Genomic DNA, 21,720 nt, shown 5'->3' with positions numbered 1-21,720 from the left:
TATGAATACTTCCGATTTTGTGTTTGCACGATTTGACTTTATATTTGACACGCTTAAGTGTTCTCTGTTTGCCCCAGAGATAATAAATATTCCCCCAAAAATCTCTGCCCAAAACCTAAAACACAATTTACACAATACATTTTTGTAAAATTTACACTGGGGAGTGGTGAACTCCTAGATGTACGTTACGCTACGTGTGACTGTGAACGTATTTTGAGCTTTAGCGTCAACGCAAAACGTCAAGTTACTTAACCTATAAATGAGTGATTTTTGAAATTTCTATTTTGTTTAAAATAGTATAAATGACGAGCATAAGTCAGAAGGAGTATTTAAAAAAGTATCTCGGCATCGGGAAGGCGCCGGGCGAGAAGAGGAAGAAGAAGAAAAAAATAACAGGGAGCAGGTTAGATTCGAGATATTTACTGTTCGCAAAATCGGCGATTTTATCGTTTTTAGGGTTCAGATCATCGACGACGATGCAGATGCAAATTTACCCACTCACATAATAGAAGATGACCCTCTGATCGTTAACGAGGATGCCCCTCAGATTGTTGCCATCATTGATGAGCGACCTCCGTCGTTGAGAGTGGATGAGAAAACTAAGAACCCTTTGTGGCAACCCATTGGTAGCGTGGATACCCTGAATGGTGCAGAGCAAAAACCCACAATAGCTGGATTTAAAATAGCCCCAAAAATAAATGATAAACAGTTTGCTCACCCAGCAGATGTATTGCTACCCAAAAGAAGAAAGCGTGAGCACGATGATGATTATTCACCTCCCAGAAAATCCAGAGATGATAATTCACCCCCCAGAAAATTCAGAGGTGATAGTTCACCTTTGAGGAATATATTGATTAAAGAAGAAAGAAGATCAGAATCTAGATTAGATGACAATTATCCATCTAAAAGTAGAACTGTGGATGATGATGATAATTCGCCACCGCGAAGAAGCAGAATTGTGGATGATGATAATTCGCCACCTCGAAGAACCAGAATAGTGGATGATGATAGTTCCCCACCTATAAAAAGACGGACTGTAGATGATCGTTCCCTACCTAGAAGAAGCAGAATTGTAAATGATAATTCGCCACGTAGAAGAAACAGGCGTGTTGATCAAGATAATTCACCGCCTAGAAGAAGCAGATCGACCACCGTTGAGAGGAGTAGGACCCCTGATAGTTCACCTCCCCGAAGAGTTAGAAAAAGTGACGAGAAATCGCGTCATCAGAGACCAGAAGAAAGAAAAGTTAAATCCGAAGGTGAGGAGAAGCGGCCCAAGAAGATGGATAAGACCCTTGATGGCAAAGCTGCAGGTCTGCAAGACGCCCGCCTCCTCGTCGAAGAAACGAAGAAATTTCGCTCTCGCGAAGAGCAAATGTTTAAGACCCTACCAAAAGAAGCGTCCGGAGAGAACGCCGAAACCGTCCACCGCGACCGCAAAACGGGCAAAATCCGCAACCTGGAAGAGGAAGAAGAACACCAACGCAAGAAACGCGAGGAAGAAGAGAAAAACAAAGAAAAGTACTTGAGATGGGGGCGCGGGCTGGTTCAAGTGGAGAGTCGTGACCAACAGATCAGAGACGAACTGCACGAAATGAGCAAGCCCCTGGCGCGCTACGCCGACGACGAGGACCTGGAGAGGTACCTCAAGGAACAGGAACGAGAAGGGGACCCCATGTTGGCGTACATCCGCGGCAAGAAGCGGAAAGACAAGGCGAAAGCCGGAGTGGTGGAGAAGCCCCAGTTCGAGGGCCAGTTCATGCCCAACAGGTTCGGGATCAAGCCGGGGCACCGGTGGGACGGGGTGGATCGCTCCAACGGGTACGAGAAAAAATGGTTCGAGGTGCAGAACGCCAAGAAGGCTCAACAAGAGGATACTTACAAGTGGAGCACCGAGGACATGTAGTTTGAATGTGTTGTTTTTTATGAAAATAAAAGATCGGTTGCAATTTTGAATTTATTTCCTGCGTGCGCCATCTTGTCTTGCAACGGAAGTAACGTCACAGGAATTTGATTTTTTACGCGAGCGTGAGCGGCGAGCATTGATACGAGGGAACTGGCAACAGGACCGTCTCAAAAGCGGAGTTTGACGATAAATTTCGATTTTCATGCGGCAGAGGGGCAAATATTCGGCGATAAATGTAGGCCGATTAATTCGTTCGAAATTGGGCGGCCATCTTGTTCAGCATTTGCGCGTTGCGGTGGTTGGTGAGCGTTGGTCGAGCCGTCGGGCATTTTTCGTCGTGTCAAATTCTCTAACTTGGCAGCATTTGTTAGTCAGCCCTGTTTTCGCCGAAAATAAAAAGTTTCCATAAATTACTGCATTGATTTGAAAAGGTAAATTAAAAATAAGTACTGTCACGCGGAGCGTGCCTCCCGCACGCGTTTAGAGGCCCTTTGGGACGAATTTGGTGTCGGAATTTTTTTCCCTGCCTCGTTCCGACGACATTAACTCGTAAATCTCGCCGATCCTAGGGACCTTTTTGTCATTGTTGTCAATTTCACAATATTTTATATTGGCAATATCCGAAACAACAATTTCAAATGGTACCTCCGCGCTTCGTAAGAAACCCCGAGAAACCCCCGATTCAGGCTAAATCCTCTATTTCCAGCATGTCCTCGGCCAACATCCTGTGTCTGGTGTGCAACAGCAGCTGCGTCTCGAGTCGCAATTCGATCCAGATATTCAACAAAGAGGTGAGCAAACTGACGCGCCGCCCCCGCTTTCGTAACCGCCGCCACTTTTCCAGACCAAAACCAACTCGGACACTCCCCTGATCGACACCCTAACCAAAGTTCTCAACAAGGATCTGACAGAAGAGTCGGCACACTCGCCAGTTATATGCAAGAAGTGCTTCAAGCTCTTTGACGAGGTCGACGAGCTCGAGCACCGACTCCGCGAGATCAAAGATGAACTCGTCAACAACTACACCAACACGACGACGAGGCACAAGAACGGCGACAGTCAGATGGAAGAGCGAGACGCCTCCGCCAAGTCAGACTCCAACAAGGAGAACGAGCTGCCCCGCAAGATACTAGACATACCTTCTTCGGACGACGACACCACACAGGTGAGCGCCCCCGACCGTGTCTCGCCGATCTGATTTTTTTTATTTAGGTGATGGAGAAGCACCAACTCCAAACCATAGAGGACATCGAGATGGAGCTGGTCAAGATGCATGGTGGCATCGAGAATGTTGAAGCAGTCAAGGTGAGACATTGAAGAGGACTTGCATGTGATTCTAGTTGTTCTCTTTTAAGGAGTTTCCCGCCGGTGAGATTATTGATTCGGGGGCTGTGGATCACTCGTCAGATTCCGATTACGAGCCCCCAGTGAGCCTCGATAATTCCTTCAACAGCAAAAACAACACAGGTATTTGCGTTAGTTTTATTAATTTTGTTATATGGGCGATTCAAAATGATTGTGGATAAATATGGCAACTATGCTGAAAATTTATGTGGCAACTGTGTGGGTAGGATAGAGTTGACGTTTCTTTAACAGTTCATAGTCACGCAATTTTGAAAACTGTCAAATCAATGTGCAATGGTATAATGGTCCTATCCCACCTCCACCCGGCGGCACGGCAATTTTGCCGGAGTACATACACTATTACGGATAATACTATCAAGTAATAGTGCAGTGCTTATCAACATAATTACCGGCGTCTCGCCTCCGCATTTTGACTTTTTTGTGTTTTATGTTCTGTGTCAATGTTAAGGAATTTCCTCACGATGTGACATGAGTATAATAATATACCTTTTTGAATTTCAACCACCATAAATGTTGTTACACAGTCTAGGACTGGTTTACAAATCTATGAGGGGCATGATGACCAACTCAGTAGACCGGGACCAATGGCTTAACGTGACTTCCGAATCACGAGATAGAATATAGCCTTTATTTTTATTATTTTAAATTTCGCCCTGGGTCGGAATCGAACCCGCGACCCTCGCGTCCCTGAGCCGAAACGGACTCCCTTAGGCTATATTCCGCCTAAAATGTGTTACACAGTCTAGGACTGGTTTTTACAAATCTATGAGGGGCATGATGACCAACTCAATAGACCGGGACCAATGGCTTAACGTGACTTCCGAATCACGAGACAGAATATAACCTTTTTTTTAATTTCTCCCTGGGTTGGAATTGAACCCGGGACCCTCGCGTCCCTGAGCCGAAACGAACTCCCTTAGGCTATATTCCGCCTTGGTTATTTATTATACGAATTTTATAAGACCATTTTGACGCACCCGTTTTTATAAAGCAAACAAATGCGACAAAATGGCTTATAATACAATATTTTTTCTATTTTGCCCCTTAAATTTAAAAAAAGTTCAAAACATAATGCTAGAAAATTATATTTGGTAAAAATAAGGGTTAGCAACGCTAGTAAATAGACGAACAATTGTAAGTTTTGAATTTAAGTGTCGGGAAATGCAGTGATCACGTAGCAACAACTCACTATGAGCTCCTTTTCGAAACCCGTTTGAGTTGTATACTGACTGTTATAGATGCAAAATAGAAAACATTATTAACCAGTAGGAGAGAAATTCTACTTCTGGGTTCGGTTCAGGAGTAAATAATGACGCCTTCTCAGACTAGCAGTGAAAAAAAAATCAAATGCACCCATATGAAATGTCATACAGACCTCACCCACACAGTTGCCACATAAATTTTCGTACATAGTTGCCATCCTTATCCACAATGATTTTGAATCACCCAATACTGCATGGTGAAAAAAGTGTTTGATCAAAAACTGCTGTGTAAAAATAGTTATTTATGCAACAAGTGAGTAAAGTAATACTTTTTTTTTACGAGAAGGAAAATTTGCCGCTCGAGCGAAGTAAGTGCGCAAATCTGCCGAGTAAAAAAAAAGGTACTTTACTAACGAGTTGCATACACAAATTTTTTGGCGCCCGTAAGTTTAGATGACAATTTTTTCGACACTCAAAATTTGAAAATTTTCTCCTGTGTGAAAGTAGCACGTAGGCTTTGAAAATATTCAAGAAACAAATAGTACGTTGTATTCCTTACAAATTGGCCTTTCAAACGAGGTGTCACTTGATATACCCCTACGTTTGAAAAAAAAAGTTGGGGGTGGTTGCGCACTTCCGGGAGCTGGTATGCAAAAACCATATGCGTCAAAATGTGGGCAAGGAAAAATAAAAATTGACCGGTTTCGGTATCTTTTACAAAAATCGCCTATTTCCAAGTTATGAATTTTATTCCAGTTAAAGTTTCCACCCTGTATTTTACAAATTGCAATACTCTCCGCAACTGTACTTTATTAAAGGTAAATTGATGTTATATAATTACTTTAATTACTTTGTTGTCTAAAAACAAAGAGATTTTGAGAGATGTAATTTAAAGTAAAAACTGTAACAAAAACAGTTCCAAACAGTGGATTGTTCTTTTTTAATTATTTTTTAAAATGTTTTGCCACATTGTCTGAATAATATTGCGACAGTAACACATAATTTCTTGCAGTTGTTTTCAAACTTTCATTCATTTAATAAACACTTTCTTTCCTTTAATCCTCAACAGCTTTCTCAGATTCTGGAAGCTTTCCAATTGTTTTTTTTTATTTACCCTTCCACTTTGGAGGCCAACACTGTACAAGTCCACTTATCATTTTTGAATATTTCAATAATAAAACATTACAATAAGTCTATCCCCTTTCAGAGGAGAAACCATTTTCATTGTTGCTAAAATAAGGATGTGTTTATGTTTAGATCTAAACATAATGATTTACTGCTTATTAGAGTAATTAGTAACAAAACATTCTTGAAAAAAAAAAAAACGTTTTGTTCCTCAATTAATTCGGGAAACCTTAATTAACACTTTGAAAAATAATAAATACAATAATAAATAATAAACATAAATATAATAAATAATAAGCATAAAGTGACAATTTTGAAGAGACGGCAAATCTACATGATCATTATAAGTTATTGTAGTCCAAGTTGGCGTAAAAACTGAATGTAAAATTTATAGTTGCCGCTCCATATAAAAAATTATGAATAAGAGAATACTTAAGTGAATACACACAGGAGTTAAATTGGTTGCAAAACATCTCTATTATTTTTAGATTTAATTGTTAATTTAGAAATAAATAAATTCTCATCACGGCGCTTTTACCTAAAAAAATGACACTGACAGTAACAAAAATTGACAGTTCACAGTTACAGCCCTTTCACAATGGCGTTAACGTTACGTCAATGTTAAAACGTTAATGTTAACGTTAGATCTAATTACATGTATTTCAGTACTTTTTATAAATTATTTCCGTTGGCTAATGTTAGAATGTAACGTTAAGAATCCAGAAGATTTCTAGAATTAACGTTAACGCTAACAATATCATGCAACATTAATTTTCATCATAACGTCATTGTGAACGGTTCACAATGAAATACATGTTATTTTGAATTTCTAGATCTAACGTTAACATTAACGTTTTAACATCGACGTAACGTTAACGCCATTGTGTATGGGCCTTCAGGCAGCAAAAATGTCATAACACGGACATGACTTGCTTTGACTACAATCATTTATAATGATCCTGTATTATAATACGTAACATAAATCACGGCCAACTACGATATTAACGAGTAGTTATTGTGACAAACAATGAAATTTTGTGACATTTCGGACAAAGATTTTGCGATTGAAGATGCGCTACACGTTTTTGATACTTTTTTTGTAGCCGCTCTTGATCAGAAATTTTTAAAATCATGCCATGGTTTATGCCCGGAACCCCCAAGTTCAGTCACTCTTTGGACCTCTTCTTTTGCTTCTGTCCAGTGACATTTCATTTTAATTTTTGTGGTGTTGGCCCGTCTGACGCCAAGCTTTTTCCTGTTTGCGTTGTTAGTTGTTGATTGAATGTTGTTAAAGAAGTGAAGGTGAAGATGGAGCCATCTCTGGACGGCGGCGGCAGCGGTAGCGAGCGCCCCAACATCCTACGCAAGAAACCGGCCAGCGTGGACGCCGTGAAGATCAAGGAGGAGCCGGTGCAGGTGCAGCCGATGGTGGCCCGGCAGGACTCCCTGTTCACCTGCCTGGTGTGCCAGGGCGAGGAGACGGTTGCTGGCGACGTCCGCGCCATCACCGCCCACATGAAGACCGCCCACGACATCCGACTGTACATCTGCGACGTGTGTGGCCAGGACTTCCGCAAGCGGAACGAGCTGTCGGCCCATCTGGACGAGCACGTGGCCGCCGAAGAGGGCGACTTCCAGTGCGAGGTGTGCAACCGCATCTTCAGCAACTTGCGCCTGTTCCGTATCCACCGGCGCATGCACTACCCCCAGAACAAGGCGTGGCCGTGTGACACCTGCGGCAAGAAGTACAGCAGCAGGAACCTGCTCGAGGAGCACATCAATACGCACACGGGGGTGCGGCCGTACGTGTGCCAGCAGTGCGGCAAGGACTTCGCCTCGAAGTACACCTTCAGGGCGCACGAGAAGACGCATGAGGTGCGCCCGCGGCCATTCGCTTGCTCGCAGTGCCCCAAGACTTTCTTGAGCCAGCAGAACCTGATCCAGCACGAAAGGACCCACTCTGGAATTAAGGAGTTCAGCTGTCACCTCTGCGGGAAGAGGTTCGGTTCGGCGCACAACCTGGAGGTGCACTCGATCGTGCACACGGGGTACAGACCTTTCGTCTGCCAGATCTGCAACAAGGCGTTCGCCAGGAAGGCCGAGATCAGGGACCACGAGCGCACCCACACGGGGGAGAGGCCCTACCAGTGCGAAATGTGCGGGGCGACGTTCTCGCAGCGATCCAACTTGCAGTCGCACAAAAGGGCGACACACCTCGACGACAAAAGGTATGTGTGCGTAGACTGCGGCAAGGGCTTCAAGCGCCGTCGCCTCCTGGACTACCACATGAAGGCGGCCCACACGGGGGAGCGACCGTTCAAGTGCAACGTTTGCGACGCCACCTTCGTCTATCCGGAGCACTTCAAGAAACACAGACGAATCCACACCGGAGAGAAACCCTTCTTGTGTGAGGTCTGCGGAAAAGCATTCAACAGCAGAGACAACCGCAACGCCCACAGATTCGTGCACTCGGACAAGAAACCGTACGAGTGTCTGGTCTGCGGGGCCGGGTTCATGAGGAAGCCCCTTTTGTACCAACACATGCAGACCCAAGGTCACCTCAACGATACGATAGTGGTGAACCAGCCGAGACTGACCACCGACGACGACCAACTCGTGACGGTAAATTCGAGAGGGGAGATGGAGATCGTCGATCCGATGTCGCTGGCAGAGGCGGTGGACGGCGACGCGGGAGTGGCTGAAGACTCCAAATTGTACATTTCGGAGCACATCTTGCAGTCGCCCGCCGAACAAGACCAGACGGAGAGCGACGCTCTGGAGACCGTGGAGCACATCATCATCGACGGGCAACATATCCGGTTCGAGAACGAGGACGAGGACATGGATGGCATCACCGGAGAGACGCTGGCAGAGAGCGAGACGCAGATCATCGAGACGCCCGACGGACCGGTGCAACTGGTCAGGGTGAGGATACCCAACGAGCACGGCGAAGAAGAGGAGGCCTGGATCAAAATAGTGCCGGAATAAGTCGCACAGTGTATTATTGATTACATATTGTAGTTTTATTGCCTGATATTAGGTTAAGCAGCGCCGTCAGCGGCGGTTTCTAGAAACATCCTGTTGATATCGAATGTAATTTAATTTGTTTTGTAAGATTTATTTTGTACAAAGTGAGTGATGTATAATGTTACAGATGAGTTATTATACAATTTCAAATTGCGAACAATAAAAAAAGTTAAACGTCTTCATTTCTTTTTCGCGTTCGATTTCGGTGACTTGGACTTGCTCTTGGAGCGTTGCTTGGCTTTGCTTTTCGAGCGTGACTTGCGCTTGAATTTGCGTTTCGGCTTTTCGGTCTTGGCGGACTCCGGAGACAGCAGCTTTTGGGACACTTTGGTGACTTCCGGGAGTCGAGCGAAAGAGTCGTAGGTGAATTTGCTGCAGGTCTTACCTGCGACCACGCGGAAACTTAAATTCAACGACGCAGCGAGGGTCTACTCACCATTACAAAAATCCTCACCGCAGTCCGTGCAAGATAAAACTCGTAGTTCCACCACGCCGGATTTGTTCTTGGTTTTCCTTATTTGTGGATCTATCGCGAACTGGCGCTTTTCAAAAGCTCGAGCCTTGTTTTCCAGTTTCTTCAGTTCTACCAACCTAAATCACGCGTCATTAAAATTCCCCACATCCAGCATTACCAAAATAATTCTTCGAATACTTTTTTTTGTTCGACACTGTCAGAATTTGAGAATTTTCTTCTGTGTGAACGGATTTTGATAAATGTCAACTTGTCAAAACGAAACGTCAAGCTAATTTTAAAGATTTTAAGCGATTTGAAGCCTTTAAGGGGCTCGTCGAACAAAAAAACGTTGTATTTAACTCGTTCGTGTGTAAATTGGGCATTTTTTGGCACTCGTGGGGCTTTAAAACGCTCGTTTCATTAAAATAGCCCACTTGTGCCAAAAATGGCCCAATTTACACACGAACTCATTAAATAAACTACTAATGTATAATTCATTCAGAAAACTCCCGTGAAATTTGCTGTCATTTGCAATTTTATACCTAAAGTCCATTCAAAAATCAAAAAACCACCACCTGTTGCTTTAGGTTGGTAAAATTTAAATAACCCTAGGTAGATATTTTTTCATACTATGTTGGTGAATATAAATTATGACATTTATTTGATTCAAAATAAAATTCAATTGCTTTGAATTTCGTTCATATTGTTTTATTAGCAGCACGTTTCATTTATTTATTGATTCTTATTATTTTTACTTAAACATGCCCAGAAAACGAAGACACTTAATAAACATTTAACCTCAAAATTACAAGTCTCACCAAATTTTACACTAGACAGCCTTGTCGATAGTAATTATCGAGGAAAATGCGACGTTGGTGGTTTTTTGATTTTTGAATGAACTTTACCTATGTAAATTTTTTAGTTTATTTCATAAGTACGTATCTACTAACCACCTAATATTTTAATTGGCTGTAGCTACATAGAACTAAGGCCCGGTTTCTGGAACGACCCGATAACTTAACGGCCGGTTAAATCAAGCGTTGCTATAGAAACGCTAGAAAGTGACCAATCACATTACATGATTTTTGTATTTATCGGAGAGTTAACTAATTGGCCCAATAAAATTGTTTCCAGAAACCGCAATTATAAATTTTGTTCCTTACTTTATCACCACACTATAAGTCTGTTTTTTAATCAAAGAACCACGACCCTTTGATTTAGGATTGTAATAATAAAATTTTACTAAATTTAGGGACTTTAATGGTATCTATTGGCTCCAACTGCCAACGCCTGTCATTTTTAATGCTTTTGAAAATACGCAACTCGCATTTAAAATTTGAACCTGTTATTAAAAATGTCTTGCAATGCTGCGCTACCAATATCTCTACATAACCTTAATTTTTATATTATTTATGACAATTTTCACCCCTAGTGTAAACTCGGTACAGGTTGCAAAGACACACTTGTCATTTGCAACAGCGCTTTTATGGCATTAGTCATTTGAAATTACTTTAAAACTGTACTTATATGGAAAATATTCAACCTAAACTATGATTTTCTGGTCCCTTTGTGCCTTTATTTGGTTCAGAGATATGAAAAAAATGCTGTTGCAAATGACAAGTGTGTCTTTGCAACCTGTACCGAGTTTAGGTACAAAGTTGCCAAATTGCGGTGTTGGTCGTTCTTTGATTAAAAAAAAAAAAAACAGACAACTACGACACACTTCGAACTTACATCCGATCTTGGATCGCATTTCAAATTACCTCGAAAAATAGTTCTCCTCCATCTTGCTTTTGGGCCGGATCGTCGTCAACATCTTCCAGTCTATGGGAACCGCAGCCAACTCGCTGATCTTCAAATTCTTCATTTCTCTGGGCAGCGGATCCAAAAAGGTGTACGGCTCCTTCATCGCCTTCACGTCTTTCTTCCCCGATTTAAACTTGAACTTCTTGTCCTTGATCTTGACGCTCTCCATTGGGACCTTCTCCTGCTTGATCTTGAAGTCGGGCACTTTCTCCAGAAGCCTGCGAAACTCTTCCTGCGTGTTGGCAACGGTCTTGGACAAGTCGAGGATCGGCGCGGTCTCCTTCTTCTTTCCCAGAAAGTCGTCAAGTTTCGCCATGCTCCTCTAAAATTGCGATACGAAAAAAGTCAGTGTACAAATTGGAAAAATGAGGTCTACACTTTTTGGCAACGTTTGTTTGATTTAGTTATTTTCCGTGTTTCGGGTCGACGAGGAGAGACTGGGGGTTCTGGGGGAGCGCTCCCACTGCTCCTGCTTCGTCACCAGGCCGTTGTGGAGGGACGTCAGTTTGTCGATGATGTACGTCGGATTTGCGACATTCTCGTTGCAGTCGGGCAACCGAGGCGAGGTGTGCTCGATTTTCAGGATCTCCGTTTTGGTCTGGCCGCAACAGCAGCGACAGCAACACTCGCACTTATGTGGATAATAGATTTGCTCTTTGTCCGACTCCAGTGGGACTATTTCCGTCTGGTACATCCTGATGTTCCTAGCGAAGAAATGATCGTTCTTGCGCCAGAGCGCCCTCGTATGTCTCTTTTCCACATAATTCTTCTTCCTGTAAGTCCTAGGACTCCCGATTTGACTCTCGTCACTAGAATTCTTGTAATCCCGGATCTTCTGCCTCATCTTTCTCCTTTGATAAAACGGATCCTTCTCGCTCTGCTTCATGTACCGCGTCGGCGGCCTGTTCGCTCCCCACTTGGGCTTCTCGTCCGCCCCCCGATCGTCGCTTCTGCTCCTCCTCTCCTTCCTGTTCCTGTTGTCATAATTCAACTCCAAGTTGGTAAGTTTCTCTCTTATGTACTTGTGATTGTTGCAAGTGCTCTCCCCCGTCTCGCTCCTGTTGTTGTACTCCACGTTCTCCGTCTGCGTGCTGCTGTCGCACACCGTTCTGTTTCTGTTTCTGTACTGGGTGGGAGTCAGGATGCGGTTTTCCGTTCGATCGGTGCCACGGGCGCTGGTCTTGTCCGGTGCCACAGCCAGTGGAATCGCGATGGGGACCGCATTGTTGCCTCCCAGACTGGGCATTAACACCGCGTACTGCATGTTTTGGAGGGTTTCTAGAGGAGTTTGTAGGACCAGAGCCATCTCGGTCCTGGGAGTTGTCAAGACTTGGAAAGAACAAGACGAACGGGTGGAGCGAGTGGGCGTGACTGGTTTGTCGTTGTTTCGGGGCGTGACCGATCGCTCGTTGCATCGGGGTGTGGTCAAACTCTTGCCTGTAACCTCCAAATTGTTGACTTCGTTGTTCAAAACTTCCTGTCTGGGCGACAGAGCTAGATTATGACCGATTTCCTGCTCCAAATTACTCTTCTTTTCCGTATCCTCCTTTTCTTTCTCTATATTATTATGAATAACATTAGGAACAACGCTCTGTACTTCTTCCATGTTGTTCTGCCTAATCATTTTCTTCTTCATTTTCTCAAGTTTCGCTTCTTTCTCTGCGATTTCCAAAGCCTCCTGGAGGGCTTCTTTCCGTTTACGTTCTCGCTCTTGTTTCTCTCGAATCGCCTTCAACTCGTTCTCTTTCCTTCTCCTTTCCACCTCCTGTTCACGCTCGATCCTCATCTCTTCTTCTTGTTCTTCTTGAATCCTCTTCTGTTTCTCTTCCTGCCGCCGCCTCTCCCGCTCTTCTAGTTGTTGTCTGATCGCTTCTTGATGAGCCAAAGCTATTTGTCTTCGTCGCTCCCTCTCGGCCAATTCGGTAGAGTCCACCGGAATATTCTGCCCCCTGATGTACGTGCTGTAGAACAATTTTAATCAAATCCTCCAAATATCTCGTTTTCTTACCGATTCAAAGCACTACAACTGGTGGAAGGTCTCTGTTCTTCTCCTCCTTCCTCTTGCTGTGGAGACTCCGCAGGAGAAGTATTCGACACCACGATCTCCTCGTCTCTTTGCAACCCCCTCTTGACCCAATTGGGTGGATCGTTCTCCCCCACTTCCCAAAACTTGTTCTTATCCTTCCACTTGGGCCTGTCGTCTTTGAAACTGGAAGACGACTCGTACCCTGATTGATTCCAGTTGTTGGAAGGTTGAGTTTCAAGATTTTGGTTGGGATTGTCGCTACCGTAACCCGACGTCTCGCCCCCCAATTCCTTGTCGATGGAGTTGTACTGGTTCTTGCACAGCGGAGGCAAACTCGAGCGTCTGCCCGGAGTGGAGAAGTCTTTGCGGAAGAACTCGTTATTGGCCATCGCGAACTTAGTAACATATCTGTTTCTATAAAAGACGGTTCTGAGAGGGTGACTGTTAAAAGGGGGCGGTCTACCTTTGGCATGACCTCTCGTACGGTTGGGACTCTTTGTTGGAGGCCCACGGGGCGCACAGTCCGGCGAGTTCTTCTATAAAAGAGTTCTATTGGTGGGGAATTGTAAAGGTAGTGGAGTTACCTTTCTCTTTGGCCCACTGGAGTTTCTTGCGTTCTATCAGGGACAACGGTTTATCTACGTACGTGGACATGGCATTTTAATCGCAGCAACAGCTTAAAGCAGCAATATCGGAATATTGCCGAAAACTGGAAAATAACAGAAATTTCTGCAATGCCAAAAAGTGCAGACGTTGCACGGCGGGGTCACAATCGATTGTGACAGTAGCGATGGAAGTACGAAACAATAAAAGAAATCAGAAATATTTAGTTACCTCTCGCTATGGAAAAGATATCCTAGAACCTGATCGGATCACAGCACTAATTTCTTAGAGCAGAAAAAACTGAGTGAAAGTGTAATGAAACCAAAACTACAATGAACGTATGCGGGAAAATTTATCTTGTATTTGATCAATACATTTCTATAGCAACCGCTATTCAAACATCTTGTGGGTGAATAACCTGCTGGGTCCCTAGATTGCGTTAAGGGGCGTTCACTAGATGTACAATTGTTTCGGGTGTGTCCCACATCAGAGAAAATCACAAACTATTTCTATTTTCTAAATCTCGTTTATATAGAGTGTGGAAGTATATTTTTTCAGAAGTGAAAGTGTCCCCTATGTTGGACAATCTGAAAAGGGGGTACTGAAAAACAGGAAATCCGCATTATCAGTTTCGCAATAAAATGCCTTCTTTGATGTCATCAGTTGTGAAGATATTTTTTTCAAACCGGAATAATCGAGATCTTCCTTTCTGGATATCTAGATTTTATTTTTGTCTGCTACCATGTACTTATTGTAAATGCGCCTTTAGCGAGACGTTTTAAATCAGAAATTTCTAGTTTATCATTTGCAACATGCAAGACAGGTTCACCCCAATTTGTGACCCCATTCGACTTAACGAGGTTCACAAAGACATGCGAAATATTCATGAATTTTAATGAACATCCTATGCTAAAGAGATGACGTGACCGTACCAAGTAAACCAGATCGATCTGAATACCTAGAAATCAAACAGTAGGAGCAGGCTACTACGTATCGTTGGTCCCAGAATGACCAGCCCCCTAAATTACTTTGTCCCAAATAATCCACTTGTCACAATTACAAGTGGGTACACATTATGTCGGACGAGCCATAAAAAATATGTGGGTCACTTTTTGTGATCTTGCATCGATACTATCGGGCTTGCGTTTTATTTTGGTAAACATTTGTCGAGTGCCACAAATGAACGTCACGTCTGAGCTCGACTCGACTACCGTTGTCACAACATGTCAAATCACGCCTACTAGTACTAGATTGAACCGTCTTGTGAAGATATTACCGGTGGTGGGCGGTAGAAACCGTTGGAGCAGCGACGCTCGCCCTCGCCTAACTGTTCATCGCCTCGTAAATTACTCCAACTCCGAGAGGTCATCAAACGGAAAATGATCGATTTCGATTCGATCGTGACCGCACAAACTGCAAATTTGCGACAATTGCACCGTCGATAAATCCAAGTCGGGTCCGGGTTGAGACCCTCCGGTATGCCGATGGTACTTCGATTTGCCCGACCGCTGCTTGCGGTCTCGCCGGATTCAGTTGGTCAGAGTGGTGTGCAAGATGCGGCTGGTTTTGGTGGTGCTGGTGGCGGTGTTGCAGGAGGAAAATGCGCGGTACATTCTGCCGACGGTGCCTGACGTGGTGCACCCTCCTGTCCCGGATGACGGTAATTATTTGGCGGGAACACGAGCGGGGCGTAAATTTGGGTGCAGTTAAGGTTGACGACGATCTGGCGTACATGATGGAAGATCCGGACCCGGAAGTCACTCCGGGGTTGTTCCAAGGGGACATGGCGATGACCAACGAGATCTACAACTACTGGAGAGTGGGGATCCGGTGGGACGTGTTCCCGGAGAAATTGTGGGACAACGGGACGGTGCCGTACGTCATCAGTCCCATTTATGGTGAGCGTTGTCGAGTTTCGTGTTGTTTTCGATCAAAATGGTGTACTTTCGCAGAACCCGCCGAGCAGGTGACGATCATGAAAGCCATCCACATTCTCAACTTCATGACTTGCATCCGGTTTGTCCCGTGGGACGGCCGGACCAAGGACTACCTTCTGATCTGGCCCATCAAGTACCCCAAGGGGTGCTGGTCGTTTGTGGGGCGCTTCGGCGGCGCCCAGATTGTCAGTCTGCAAGCCCCAGATTCCACAGGTCCCAACTGTCTGGGTACCGAAGGCAGAGCCGTCCACGAGTTGATGCACGCTTTGGGAATATTCCACGAACAGTCCAGATGGGACAGGGACAAATTCGTCAAGATCCACATGGACAACATCATACCACGTGAGTGTCTCTTTTTCGGCGAAAGCGAATGAATCGTCTCTTGCAGAGTTCAAATCGAACTTCGACAAGCAGAGTCTCGAGAACACGACCTACAGCTTCGAGTACGACTATGACTCCATCATGCACTACGGCAAGAACTTCTTCAGCAAGGGTAAAGGCAAGCCGACCATCACTCCCAAAATGCCGGGAGTGAAGCGACTGGGCCAGAGGAAGGCGCTCTCCAAAGGGGACTGTCTCAAACTGAACGACCTCTACGGGTGCTTCGATAATCCGCGGCTGCGCCGCAAGTACTACACTCTCTGTCAGTTCATGGGAATATGAATGAAACGAGTTTTCAATAAAGTTAATTTATTTCTTTGGTTGTCATGATGGTGTTGGTCGACTCTTCCTCGCCCTCTTCCTCCAACTCCTCCTTCGCAGGCTCCAGTCCTTCCACCAATGGCAGGTCAGTTATGGGGTTGTACCGCTCGTCGAACACGTCGTACGGGATAAAATTTTTGGGAGCCGGCCACGTCTTCACTGCAACACACCTCTTAAAACTAGCCGATCAACCGCAAGACCTGTACAGCTGTAATCGCTGGACTGCCCGATGTACTCGTAGTATTGGTGGTACTGCTTCAGGTCTTTGAGATGCTTACAGTTTACCAGAAACCGCAGCAGCTTCAGCTCCGGGAGGTGCTCGACGTAGAGGTCTCTCTCCACCAGACTCTTGGTGCGGTGAACCGAAATGCGTTGCTCCTGTGGCTCCTCCGCTTCTTCTTTGACTTTCTCTTCTTCCTGAAACCAACCGGTCACTCTATACCGCCAGACCAGCGACCCCATACTTCGTTCTCCTGCTGCTTGGCCCGCAGCTTCAGTTGGTCGTTGATGAACGCGTTGGCGAAATTGTACATTTTCTCGCAACACTCCTTGACGTAACGCATCGAGTTCTCGAGGTCGCTTTCCGGATCGATCTCTTCGACTCGTTCGGAGGGACGTCCATGGTACGACATCCACTCGTTCCAGAAACGCTAAAACGGGGTTAGAAACGTGTATCGTGGAGGGTGTCGGTGTGTTACCCCCTTAACGTGGTGGATGGCCGAGAGGAGCTTGACACTGTCGATGTTGCCGTTCTGGCGCTTGAACAGCAGAGACAGGTGCTTGTACAGCATCTCTTCGGAGCCCTCGACGATGTAGCAGAAGTGGTTGGGGTAGACGAGAAGCACTCCCGACAAGGGCTCCGTGCAGTAACCGGTGTTGGTCAATTTGTAGTTGTTCTCCATCGCCTCCGCTATATTTTCGCCTTTTTCGGGGAAATGGTGCTCACCTATGTACAGCAACCGGTGCACGTAAGCCACCTAAAAATTACCGATATTTCAAAATTCCTTCTCGGGGAAGTCTCCTCAACCCTCTTGGCGATCTTCAGGTTTGACTGGACGACATCGTATATCGAACGTCGCGTTGGTTCTGTTATGATCTCCCGTTTTTCTACTTCGTCCTTTTTTTTCCTTCTGTATTTTCTCATCTTGTCAACTGGTTGTCATGACGACGTTAGTTTTTGTAGATTTCCAAGGCAACAAGGAAAATGAAAAAACGGTCATAGAAAAAACACTTTTATTTTAAAACTATTTATGACGGACTGCCAAGGATAAGTTAGGAAAAAGGTTATATCTGTCAATATAACTAAAGTCAAATCTAATCACAGTTACAAACATTAATGATCTGGATCGATGAGAAACTTAAATGCTAACTATTCGGAGAAAATACAAAATCCATTTAGGACGAAGACTTCATCAATAAATATTTGTGTACTATACGAATAAATAAAAAATAACATTTTAATTTTTTTAATCAATTCACAACTAAGTTGGACGCATCTGGAATGCATCTGAAGAGAAAAATACTGTCAATGATCAGGTCCATTCCTTGTCCACACTGAAGTTACATATTTTAATAGGATCCACCGTTACTGTATCCGTTGGTTCGTCCGCTGTTGTTGAATCTCTGGTGGTGTCTTGGTCCGCTGTTTTCCCGGCCTTTGAAGCCGCCTCCGTAACCGCCCCAACGGCCACCGCCGCCTCCTTTACTGCCGAAGCCTCCGCAACGGCTCGCCATTTCAGATAATTTCGGATTTACCACCTACGCATAAACGAAAGTTAGGTCTAATACTTTACAGCGGCAAAAATTAAAATGTCGGGAAATTTGAGGATGGGATCCAGACAAGAATCGTGTGGACACCGAAGGCATATTTCCCTCACTGTAATCTCCCTTCCTTCAGCATTCATGCTCTGCCGACCGATTCTAGGCAGAGGCATGCCAAAAAGGAAGGGTTCGAAATGTTTTCCATCATCACCACTAACCTGGTTGGCTTCTTTGAGTACTGAAACTAGATCTTTGGCTTGTCTGAAATTGGATGGAGTGAAGAAAGCGTAGGAGGTGCCGGTGCTGTCCGACCGGCCTGTTCTCCCTATTCTGTGAATGTAATCTTCTGAAGAGTTGGGGTAGTCATAGTTTATGACGTATTTGATTCCTTCCACATCTAGAGGAGACAATCGTTTAGTACATATTCGGCGATCGGAAAGCTTGTTAGTAATCGTTAGTTGCACATGAACAAAAATCAAATTGTTTAAACAGAAAAGACAAAATTAGTCAACACAGGTCAACGTTACTTTTGCTTTTATTTTGAAATTAAACAACGTGCCGGGACCAGCAACAGTTCAACTGTTCTTGTCCAATGTGTTGCGGTGACGCCGCCAGGAGTGAAATGTTTCTGGGCCGGCAGTCGGTTATCTGATAAATAAAAAATATCAAGAATACTAACCATGACTCGAGTTTCAAGAGATCCACGGAGTTGTGAAGCATTTACAACAAATCATCGGACAGCTATAGTAGCATAAAGTGGCTGCTGCAGTGATGTCCGAGCGCAAGTGCTGCTGGGATCAATTAAAATTCGGGCGCTCTAAACACTGCAGGACCGAACGGAAGACAAATACTCAAATTTGAATGACATTTGTTTGACTCGTGGCTTTTGGCAATTCCCCGAAACGCTCGGCAATTAATTGGAAAACGAAAATTAAATAACAAAAAAAGGAAAAGGATGGATTTTTTTTTGTCCGGTGGTGAGAAAAATTCGTACAACACAGGGGACGGTCATGAACCTGGACTGAACAAACATGTGCCATCTTTGATGCGAATGTACATCAAATCTTCCATCGGTCTTCTACCTCCTCAACTGATCTACCTCAGAGCGGGGTAGCCAGCCAGAGGCACCGCAAGACACAGAATTGCATCCTTTACAAGAACGCAACAAAGGCGTAATTATTAGCACTTGCTAAATACGCTCATCCTGCATGTGCCTCTGAAACAAAAAGGACAACCAGACTGATTAAAATACTGCTCCCTAGATTATTCACAACTTACAAACTAAAGACTAATTTTAGCGAGTAAATCAATGAATTTCTCGTGATATGTTCCTGCACGTCGTCGATGATGCATGCAAAAATTCACCCCCCGCCCCTTCCGACTACTCATCAATCGCACCCTTATGGAATATAGAAAACCAGTCTGGAAAATCCCCCGAGTGCTACTATGCCATACTGTACAATTCCGAGTTACTTTTGATTCTTTTTTTTTTTTTTAGAAAAGTCCATAAAACTGAACATGGTTAAATTCCAAAAAAGAAACAGATGAAAATCAAATTTTCTACGAGAACCAAATCAAAAACCTACCCAATCCGCGAGCGGCTACGTCTGTAGCGATCAATATGCAGGACTTGCCGTTGCGGAACTCTCTTAAGACGAAATCGCGCTCCTGCTGACTCTTGTCGCCGTGCATGCAGACCGCCGGCCATCCGTAACGCCTGATCGTTCTGGTTATACTCTCCACCTTCTTCTTTGTTTCTACGAAAATGATGATTTTGGCCCCGGGCTCACCGTTGTTGCCAATCTCTTGCAGGAGGTTGTTCAATCTGAAATGATACACGAGCACGTCACGCGGCGAACGTCCAAAAAAAAATTTCGCGTTCACGATGCAAACATTCAGTTCTTCTTAGAGGATTGGGTGTGGTAGAAAGCATCACCGTCGTTCAGATACATGACTCATCATAAAATAAATATTCAAATGACAAAAATCAGTCCTGGTACATTGGACTTGCTGATTAAATTTAGTAATAAAATTCTAAAACTGACATTTTTGAACTGAGCGAAATGTCAGCTCGCCCAACAAATTTCTACTTACTTGGTTTCCTTTTCGTGTTCCTGGCAGACATCCACGATCTGGAGGATGTTGTGATTGGCAGACAGTTGCAGCGAACCAATGTTGATCTGGATGTAAGTTCGCAAAAAGTCCGATGCCAACTTCCTCACCTCCTTGGGCCACGTGGCTGACCACATTAGCGTCTGGCGATCGGGCCTGATTTGTTCGATGATTTTGCGAATTTGCGGCTCGAACCCCATGTCCAACATCCGGTCAGCTTCATCTAATACTAGATAGGTGCACCGTTGCAAGTTGGTGGTCCCCTTCTCCAAGAAATCGATCAACCTGCCGGGAGTTGCGATGCAGATCTCGACACCGCGCTCCAAGTCCCTCGCCTGGGGTCCCTTGGGGGCACCGCCGAAAATGCACGTGTTTCGGACGTACGACGAGCTGCCAAAGTCCTGTGCGACTTGCTGGATCTGTTGAGCAAGTTCCCGCGTGGGGGCCAGGACCAGCGCGATGGGACCGTCGCCCCGGGTGATCGGGGGCTGATTGTTGATGTGGACTATGGCTGGAAGTATGTAGGCGAGGGTCTTCCCCGAGCCAGTCTGTGCTATGCCCACCAAGTCTCTGCCGTTCATGGCGATGGGCCACCCCTGCGCCTGGATCGCCGTGGGGGCGTCATAACCTTGCTTCTGGATCTCGTGCATGACGTAGTCGGGAAAACTGGCCTCGGTGAAGTTCTGGATGGGGTTGGGGGCGTCTCCGTCGATGGTGATCTCTTTGGAGCGCCGATACTGCTCGACTTCGTACTTGGAGCGGTTGGCCACAGCCGGATGGGGCACGTAGAAGTCCTTCTTGAAGGGACGAAGATTCTTCATGTCCCAGTTGGGCTTTCTGAGGCGGTTGCCCGGGGGGCCTCCGTTTCCGGGGCCATTGCGGCCGCCGCCGAAGCGACTCCCGCCACCCGAACCACCACCGCCTCCGTTCTTGAACCTGCCGCCGCCCCCGCCGAAACCGTTGCGGCTGGCGCCGAATCCGCCGTCGCTACCTCTGCCGCCACCTCCACGATAAGAACCACCGCCATTTTGTTTACCGTAAGACCTGGAATTCGGGGGACATTCGTATGATGTGACTGCTATGAACTCCATATTTCTGTGAATTATTTGCGTTCTCGATTTAACAAGTGACATACAAATTGACAGGAACTTCCTGCAAATATCTGAATGAAATCTCGGATCTGAGGAGGCGTTCGAGAACGGCAGACATTTTTAAAAACTCGACCATTATCGATCGACCAACAATCATCCGAGACAAATTACGTGAAAATATCCACAAAAAGCCGTCACAATGTCAATTCAGTGTAAACTTACATGTTTTAGGATGTCGGATGATATTCCCTGGTCAGTATTACAGTTGATTTTGCGGTTCTTTGTTTGGAGTTGCTGGAAAAATCTGGAAAAATAACGAAATTCTCCCGTTAAAAACGATAACTGCGATATCGTCGCGTCAACAATGATTCGATACGAGTTGTGGAATAGCAAAAATCACAAATAAAACGGTGAAATGGACAATTTTGCAAATTAATAAAGAAACGAAACTTACCTCAACAACGTCCAAAGTTGAAGAGACAGAAGATGACGAAATCGAGGACTCGGGGGGTAGGAAATACCACCGAGCATGCGCAGTAGCTCGTGTGCTGCCATCTGGGATCAATAAACTCACGCAACTCGACGGCGGGATTTTTGAATATC

At 45.0% G+C, this 21,720-nt stretch overlaps 7 protein-coding genes and 1 non-coding gene across 16 annotated transcripts; 3 read left to right on the top strand and 5 right to left on the bottom strand.

Annotated features, from left to right (window-relative positions):
* Positions 1–28: 28 nt before the first annotated feature.
* On the top strand, positions 29–1,949 carry LOC138141195 (BUD13 homolog). The gene is made up of 2 exons (XM_069061895.1): positions 29–403; positions 457–1,949. The coding sequence occupies exons 1-2, from the start codon at positions 303–305 to the stop codon at positions 1,904–1,906; spliced, it is 1,551 nt and encodes a 516-aa protein (XP_068917996.1). The 5' UTR covers positions 29–302; the 3' UTR covers positions 1,907–1,949.
* A 221-nt stretch (positions 1,950–2,170) lies between these two features.
* LOC138141185 (zinc finger protein 436-like) lies at positions 2,171–8,803 on the top strand. Of its 3 annotated transcripts, none has more exons than XM_069061875.1 (6): positions 2,171–2,337; positions 2,613–2,697; positions 2,751–3,071; positions 3,119–3,211; positions 3,262–3,373; positions 6,896–8,803. In XM_069061875.1, exons 2-6 carry the CDS (start codon positions 2,614–2,616, stop codon positions 8,584–8,586), a joined length of 2,301 nt encoding a protein of 766 aa, XP_068917976.1. In that variant the 5' UTR covers positions 2,171–2,337; position 2,613; the 3' UTR covers positions 8,587–8,803. The 3 variants fall into 3 exon arrangements, with proteins under 3 accessions (XP_068917976.1, XP_068917973.1, XP_068917975.1); XM_069061872.1 differs by having other exon boundaries at positions 2,173–2,337; positions 6,893–8,803; XM_069061874.1 differs by lacking the exon at positions 2,171–2,337 and adding an exon at positions 2,387–2,562 and having other exon boundaries at positions 6,893–8,803.
* LOC138141204 (uncharacterized) lies at positions 8,244–11,201 on the bottom strand. Its single transcript, XM_069061910.1, has 3 exons — positions 10,843–11,201; positions 9,062–9,216; positions 8,244–9,010 (listed from the first exon to the last, which is right to left on the bottom strand). The coding sequence occupies exons 1-3, from the start codon at positions 11,199–11,201 to the stop codon at positions 8,805–8,807; spliced, it is 720 nt and encodes a 239-aa protein (XP_068918011.1). The 3' UTR covers positions 8,244–8,804.
* An 84-nt stretch (positions 11,202–11,285) lies between these two features.
* On the bottom strand, positions 11,286–14,553 carry LOC138141188 (A-kinase anchor protein 17A-like). Of its 3 annotated transcripts, XM_069061880.1 has the most exons (5): positions 13,746–14,551; positions 13,496–13,620; positions 13,375–13,447; positions 12,894–13,325; positions 11,286–12,846 (listed from the first exon to the last, which is right to left on the bottom strand). In XM_069061880.1, the coding sequence occupies exons 2-5, from the start codon at positions 13,563–13,565 to the stop codon at positions 11,286–11,288; spliced, it is 2,136 nt and encodes a 711-aa protein (XP_068917981.1). In that variant the 5' UTR covers positions 13,566–13,620; positions 13,746–14,551. The 3 variants fall into 3 exon arrangements, with proteins under 3 accessions (XP_068917981.1, XP_068917982.1, XP_068917980.1); XM_069061881.1 differs by having other exon boundaries at positions 11,286–12,834; positions 13,496–14,553; XM_069061879.1 differs by having other exon boundaries at positions 13,496–14,551.
* Positions 14,554–14,616: 63 nt separating this feature from the next.
* On the top strand, positions 14,617–16,157 carry LOC138141203 (hatching enzyme 1.2-like). The gene is made up of 4 exons (XM_069061909.1): positions 14,617–15,174; positions 15,221–15,412; positions 15,467–15,793; positions 15,840–16,157. Exons 1-4 carry the CDS (start codon positions 15,069–15,071, stop codon positions 16,112–16,114), a joined length of 900 nt encoding a protein of 299 aa, XP_068918010.1. The 5' UTR covers positions 14,617–15,068; the 3' UTR covers positions 16,115–16,157.
* Positions 16,137–17,297, bottom strand: LOC138141202 (uncharacterized). 2 transcript variants are annotated; one of them, XM_069061907.1, is made up of 5 exons: positions 17,181–17,297; positions 16,852–17,130; positions 16,618–16,803; positions 16,360–16,570; positions 16,137–16,312 (listed from the first exon to the last, which is right to left on the bottom strand). In XM_069061907.1, the coding sequence occupies exons 1-5, from the start codon at positions 17,295–17,297 to the stop codon at positions 16,137–16,139; spliced, it is 969 nt and encodes a 322-aa protein (XP_068918008.1). The 2 variants fall into 2 exon arrangements, with proteins under 2 accessions (XP_068918008.1, XP_068918009.1); XM_069061908.1 differs by having other exon boundaries at positions 16,432–16,570.
* A 75-nt stretch (positions 17,298–17,372) lies between these two features.
* Positions 17,373–21,623, bottom strand: LOC138141191 (ATP-dependent RNA helicase p62-like). Of its 4 annotated transcripts, none has more exons than XM_069061885.1 (6): positions 21,572–21,623; positions 21,340–21,421; positions 20,009–21,070; positions 19,501–19,739; positions 18,133–18,311; positions 17,373–17,911 (listed from the first exon to the last, which is right to left on the bottom strand). In XM_069061885.1, coding segments are annotated over exons 2-6 (1,671 nt in total). In that variant the 5' UTR covers positions 21,342–21,421; positions 21,572–21,623; the 3' UTR covers positions 17,373–17,722. The 4 variants fall into 4 exon arrangements, with proteins under 4 accessions (XP_068917986.1, XP_068917985.1, XP_068917984.1 ...); XM_069061884.1 differs by having other exon boundaries at positions 20,009–21,121; positions 21,572–21,592; XM_069061883.1 differs by lacking the exon at positions 21,572–21,623 and having other exon boundaries at positions 20,009–21,178.
* LOC138122493 (small nucleolar RNA SNORA57) lies at positions 17,961–18,101 on the bottom strand. The gene has a single exon (XR_011156530.1). It is a non-coding gene; the product is annotated as a small nucleolar RNA SNORA57 (small nucleolar RNA).
* Positions 21,624–21,720: the final 97 nt, after the last annotated feature.

Source organism: Tenebrio molitor, chromosome 1, assembly GCF_963966145.1.
Source record: "Tenebrio molitor chromosome 1, icTenMoli1.1, whole genome shotgun sequence".
NCBI classification, from domain to species: domain Eukaryota; kingdom Metazoa; phylum Arthropoda; class Insecta; order Coleoptera; family Tenebrionidae; genus Tenebrio; species Tenebrio molitor.
The sequence above is the reverse complement of the archived record's forward strand: the minus strand, read 5'-3'. Positions and strand labels throughout refer to the sequence as shown.